Below are 6,000 nucleotides of genomic sequence, written 5' to 3'. Positions count from 1 at the left end.
AAAAATAGATAAACATTTCAAAACTGTAATGAGGATTAAAAACTGTAATTAAGATTTATTGTATATTGTACAAATATAATTTGAAGAATAACCATTGAAATTTTGAATATTTTTATAGGTCTAAGGCAATTAAGCCGTAATGAAACGCATATCTGGCTCATTATGTCTTCCTACATAATTTTGCTATGCATACATGTATATGTTTCAATATTCTAATATTAATGAATAATTAATATGTAGGTATAATAATAGCAATTACTTTCTCATTATTCAAAAAGTGGTAGATCAATTTTATTGGTCTACTGTAGTAATTACAGAACGTTAACAAGTTAATATATTAGAATAAAGGGTTCAGAGTTCATTTAAATGTACATATATATACATACGTGTATAATTTTGTGTCACATTTTGGGATTATTTGAGTAATGAGTAAACGCAACCTAATGAAGAAGATTTATTAAACAAAATATTTTCATAAAGTCCCTTAAATATAAAGTGGCTTTATTATTATCTAACAACTATACTTCTGCATTTAAAGCAAACGTATAGTAATAATAATATTAAAGTGACCAGTTTTAACACAATAAAAGAGTGAACGAAAAATTTTAATAACAAAATGTAAAGAAATAAATAAAATATTTGGTTGAGTTATACAAAATTGCAGTAATTACAATTAAATATCCCGCTAAAGCAACTTTTTTAATGTTTTCAGTCAAAACATACAAAGGTACAAGAAATTTAAATTTTTTTTTAAACGCTGCATTTGACTACATATTGAACTTAAAAATTTGATCTTATAAGTGTCATTTTTAAAAAAATTTCACTTTTCCAAGAAGCGTTCTTAAACTACCAACTACATTATATGAAAAAATGTTGTAATAGTTGCATTATATCGACATCTGCATAGCAAATGTACAACTAAAGTACAACTAAATTTATTTAAATTTTGTTAGATATTTTCGCCTTTTTAATATAAATTCAGAATTTAAATAAAAAATTAGTCTTTCAGCTTCTTTAAAGAGAATTAATAAATAATAGGTACCGTCCTTCCTGAACGGAAAATGATTGGTCGCCTTTATATTATTATATTTGTGAAAATATGTATGTATGAATATTATGTTGTAGGTACTAATATATTGTTTACTTTAAAACACATCAGTAACGTTGTCACTGATTAGTGATTAATAAGCGTGCCTTCTACTTCCAAAATTTTTACTTACATATAGGTGCATTACATCTTTAGTTGCACATAGTTTATGTAAATAACACATAAAAATATAATTTTAATCAATATAAAATTGATAATTTTTCAGTGAAAATACTTATATAAATGCGTCATACACTGAACCTTAAATTAATATTGTAATGCTGTTATTTCAAAATTTTTATCAATTGGTAAACTTAAGTAATAATAAATTCGAACTAAGTCAATGGTTTGTAGAGCAGCACATTTTACTTAAACAAGAAAAAATACTTTCTTAAAAAACAAAAAAAAAATTCCTTCCGTAAAAGAGGGACAAGAGACAAAATAATGTTAAAAACGAGCGACTAGTAAAGTGATCTAGAGTACTTATCGTTGAAGATAAAGGTAATGGGTAATTTCAGTAGCTATTGTGATAATGTTCTACATTATTTCACAGTACGAGTCGTCATTTTATTTTAAATTTCTGAATTAAAAAAATGTCTGCATTTTTAATTTTTGCAAGTTCATCTTAGAGAAAAGGTGGTCTGTAAATTTTCTTCACATTATTCATAATGAAAAGGAAAAACAGTGGAGATAATAAGCACATAATATTATTTTGTAATTTTTATTAAAATACGCTAAATATGTATGTATATACAAAACATAAATTTTTAGTACTTGTAAATAGTAATTATGTATATGCAAAAGTAAGTGTGCATATAGCTATACACATTCGTATATCATTCAACTTGAATGAGAGTGGGGAAAATTTGTTTTTAATTTTAAATATTGTAAACACAATTCAAAATAGTTTTTATTCTAAAACGCAGCTTTGTACATAAATTTGCGTACCACGTATTTTAACTGAAGACAAATAGAATGAAATATTACAAGGATATAGATATTTTGTAAATATTTAATATAAACATATTTTTTTTTTTTTTTTTTATTAATATTGTTTTTATTTTCTTAATTTTAGGTCTTTGAATGAAAATTGTTTTTCGTTTCAAGAAATACAAATTACACAAGAGGAAATCAAATACGAATTTGAAAGAGTTTCACTTGCATACAGAGAATTGAATCGTTTTCCAAGAAAATTAGCACTATATTTAGGAAAAAATATTAAATTTTTAGATTTAACATACAATAACTTGCAAAATCTTCAATTTTTATCGAATTTTCCACTTCTCCATACTTTAGTGTTAGATCGAAATCCTCGACTAAATTTCAAATCTTTACCATATTTGCCAAGATTACAAATTTTATGGTAAATAAATGAATAAATATAAAATTAAAGTTACAGAAATTAATATTATAATAATTCTAAATTAAAAACAAAAATACTTAACAATTTGAGACTGAATTCTTTTACAATAAATAAACAAAACATTAAATATTTTTAGGTTAAATAATTGTAATATTATTAACACAAATGATTGGGTTTTGCAATTAAAAATAAAGTGCCCGAATATCAAACAATTATCAATGATGTGTAATCCTGTTGGTTTAACCTGTTTAAACGGCATCAGTCAAGATCAAGAAAGGATATATCGAAAGGAAATTGCTGAACTACTTCCCACTTTAATGTATTTTGACGGAGCTCCAGTAACATCGACTCATGAAAACTCAGAAATGGGTAAAATCTTAAAAGTTATGTATTTGCTGAGGACAAAGTGGCAAAATATTTGGGATTTCCAATATCTCAAGATGTTGGAAAATCAAAAACGTATAGTTTAAAGTGCTACACCAGTTAACTGTTGATTTTAGTTTAATAGGTTATAGATATTATGTAAATACTAAATTACGTAAATCATTATATATAGATTGCAAAAAGAAATTTATCAAATTTGGTTTATTCTTATTAATCTTACTTATGTAAATAATGTTATGTAAAATATTCATTAAAATCTTGTATGCTTATAAAATACGTAATATGCAGAATTTTTTATTTTTCTTTTACTTATTGGATATTACTTTGAATATTACTTCCAACATTTTGAATGAACTTATTGGAACAATTTCTCTATACAAGAGTATAGAAAGATAATTATACTTATCAAAAGATTGGGGTAATTTTTTTTTATCCTGCTATACTTCTTTCTATTATAAGAATACCGAAACTTTATAAGGACCAAAAATTTTGTAAGGAAAGATGTCAAATAAAATAGAAAATATAGGATTACTTAAACCATTTTCAATTTTATTTATATAAATGCTTCAAATTTTATTGACATAATATATAATCTTTTTATTTTCCCATTTAAACATTTTTTTTAATTTTTATATTTATTATAATATAAAAAGAATTTACCTAATTTCCATATTTTATTTGAATTTTCCATAACAAGAATTGTTTTTTTTTTCACTATAATTTATCTAAAAATTTTAAACAAACACAAGAATTTTGGTAATTTTTTTAATTCTAAAATAATAATAAGTTTTTTTTTGATCAACTATTTGGCTAACATATTTAGATCTTTAAAACAGTGAAAGTTGATGTTTGATAAAAAAATTTCTTGCACATTTTTAATTTCCAATTAAATTTATTTGCAACGCTTTTTCTATTAACAATTTCTTTAAAAGTTAATTAGATGTGATTTTTGAAATTTTATGTGCAATTTGGGTTCACTGACTAATCAAAAAAAAAAAAGATGTTAAATACATATTTATCAAAAAATGAATTTTAAATGAACATTTCTAAATGCTGCTTTAACCGAAAATTACTAAATTATCTCAAATAAATATTTAAAATGAAATTTTTGAAAACAAATAAATTTCAATTATATCTTTTTCTAGTTTTTGTTTAGATATATAACGAATGAAGTATAAAATAGTATATCTAAATAGATAAGAACATAAATTTATGTTTTTGAAAACCATTTAAACGTTATTCAGTAATTCGAATACTTAATATTAATTATCGTATTTTTTATTTTATCTATTTCTAATTTTATCAGTTAGACTTGATATCCATACTACCAAATGCATTTGTTAATGATGCTAAAATTTTTTCTTGATTGCATAATTTCGATTTGAAATTAGTTATCTCTGTTGCTTGATTCAGAGCCCACTGCCCAAGTTTTTGTGCTTCTTTTCGTTTTGATATAACTGCCTTCGAATTAGCAATATGGTTGCAACACTAGAATCAACAATATTTTTTTATAAAATTACGAAAATGTTTGAAATAAGTTTACCAGATATAAACCATACAACGCTCTTAAATTTTTATTATTCAATTTAATAGCTTGGGAGTAATAGGTTTTTGCGATTTCAATATTCTCCATTCCACCCTAAGATAATTTTCTATATTTTTAAAAATTCGGTTTCTACCTGAAATATTTACCATTGTATATCGAATTTCGGCTAATCTTTGGTGAATCAAATGACTATGCGGATTGTGTAGTAAAACTTCCTCCATACAAAATGCTGCTTTAGCATATTCACCCTCAGAGAGGTAGAGATTGCATAGTTCATGCCAAGCTTCCTGGTCCGACATAAATCTTAAATTAAAAAATATTATAATTTGTCCAAAATTACAAAAGAAATATTGAGACCACGTTACTTTTTTAAATAATCACAAAGTTCTTTTATTGCGTCTTGAATTTTCCCTTTAGCTTTTAATATTGCAACTTTCCTCTTTCGCGGAGCTGCATTGGTCTCGTCTTTTCGAATTATAGCCTCGATAACATCTAATGCCTCATCATACTTTTCTAAAGCTTCAAACCTCATGGCCTTATACTTTTGAACACGCATACTGCCCGGAAATTCGCTTGATAAACTCTTAATACATTTTTCAGCAATATCGAAACGTCCAACATCTAAGGCGGCTATAATTACTTGCTCTAATATTAAGTGCCTCTCATTACCAACCTTATGTATTTTATCTTCTAGAACAGCTTCCCATAATTGAATAATACTATCACTGTTTCTAACATTATCTTCTCTCCATTTTCTTAAAAGATCTGTAACATCTGAAATTAAAAATCATTTACTTACTATACTAAGAAAAAGACATGGTTTTCAATGATTTGCAAGGCACGAGCTTTCCAATTAGACCCCAATGATTTGAGACTAATCGCTTACTTTTTTAAACCTTTTAATCAATTTTGTTTTACCTGACCACTGCATATCTTCATAATTATACGACATTTTGAATTTTGCTTGATGCAATAAATAATATTCATTTACTTATAATTAATATAATTATAAACTTGATATTAAATCAAAATTTTATGTTAAAGCAAACTTTTCATATATCTAAAAGAATTTTGACAATTGACATTCAATAGACAGTCATCAAGTGTGCATTTGACATTTACCCATCAAACACTAGCTGACAACACACAACTAAAATTTTACACTACACATTAAAGTTCTACTATTACTCAAGAGATGGACAATTTTTACAGATTCGAATAAATGTTAAAGCCGCGTTTTTTAAATAAAAAAGTGAACATTTAAACTTTTTTTGATTAAGCGCTCATTTTAACTATTTTCGCTTTAATAATATGCTTTTTGAAAATATTATATGTATTATTTTCAGGAATACAAAATTACAACTGTTTCTAGCATATACATAGTTAATATTTTAATTCAGTATTTTTGTACCTATTGGATACTATTGGCTCCTTTTTCTAATTTCTCTACGATTAACTTAAGTATCACAATACAAGTCAAAACGATAATAAATTTGACAGTATTTTAGTCGACATACAATGCTTTTGAGAAATTGATATTTTCAATTCTAGGCTAATTCGCACAGTGTAAAATTCCATGAAAAATTTTGAGCTTGAAATATGTTAATACGACTTAATGGT

At 24.9% G+C, this 6,000-nt stretch overlaps 2 protein-coding genes across 2 annotated transcripts; one reads left to right on the top strand and one right to left on the bottom strand.

Annotated features, from left to right (window-relative positions):
* Positions 1–2,010: 2,010 nt before the first annotated feature.
* LOC129612669 (leucine-rich melanocyte differentiation-associated protein-like) lies at positions 2,011–3,297 on the top strand. The gene is made up of 3 exons (XM_055526421.1): positions 2,011–2,091; positions 2,163–2,450; positions 2,587–3,297. The coding sequence occupies exons 1-3, from the start codon at positions 2,063–2,065 to the stop codon at positions 2,918–2,920; spliced, it is 651 nt and encodes a 216-aa protein (XP_055382396.1). The 5' UTR covers positions 2,011–2,062; the 3' UTR covers positions 2,921–3,297.
* Positions 3,298–3,489: 192 nt separating this feature from the next.
* LOC129610940 (ER membrane protein complex subunit 2) lies at positions 3,490–5,441 on the bottom strand. Its single transcript, XM_055523775.1, has 5 exons — positions 5,299–5,441; positions 4,746–5,154; positions 4,527–4,683; positions 4,378–4,473; positions 3,490–4,322 (listed from the first exon to the last, which is right to left on the bottom strand). The coding sequence occupies exons 1-5, from the start codon at positions 5,330–5,332 to the stop codon at positions 4,137–4,139; spliced, it is 882 nt and encodes a 293-aa protein (XP_055379750.1). The 5' UTR covers positions 5,333–5,441; the 3' UTR covers positions 3,490–4,136.
* Positions 5,442–6,000: the final 559 nt, after the last annotated feature.

The sequence above is a fragment of the Condylostylus longicornis genome, unplaced genomic scaffold (genome assembly GCF_029603195.1).
Source record: "Condylostylus longicornis isolate FDR11 unplaced genomic scaffold, ASM2960319v2 ptg000004l, whole genome shotgun sequence".
NCBI classification, from domain to species: Eukaryota; Metazoa; Arthropoda; class Insecta; order Diptera; family Dolichopodidae; genus Condylostylus; species Condylostylus longicornis.
The sequence above is the reverse complement of the archived record's forward strand: the minus strand, read 5'-3'. Positions and strand labels throughout refer to the sequence as shown.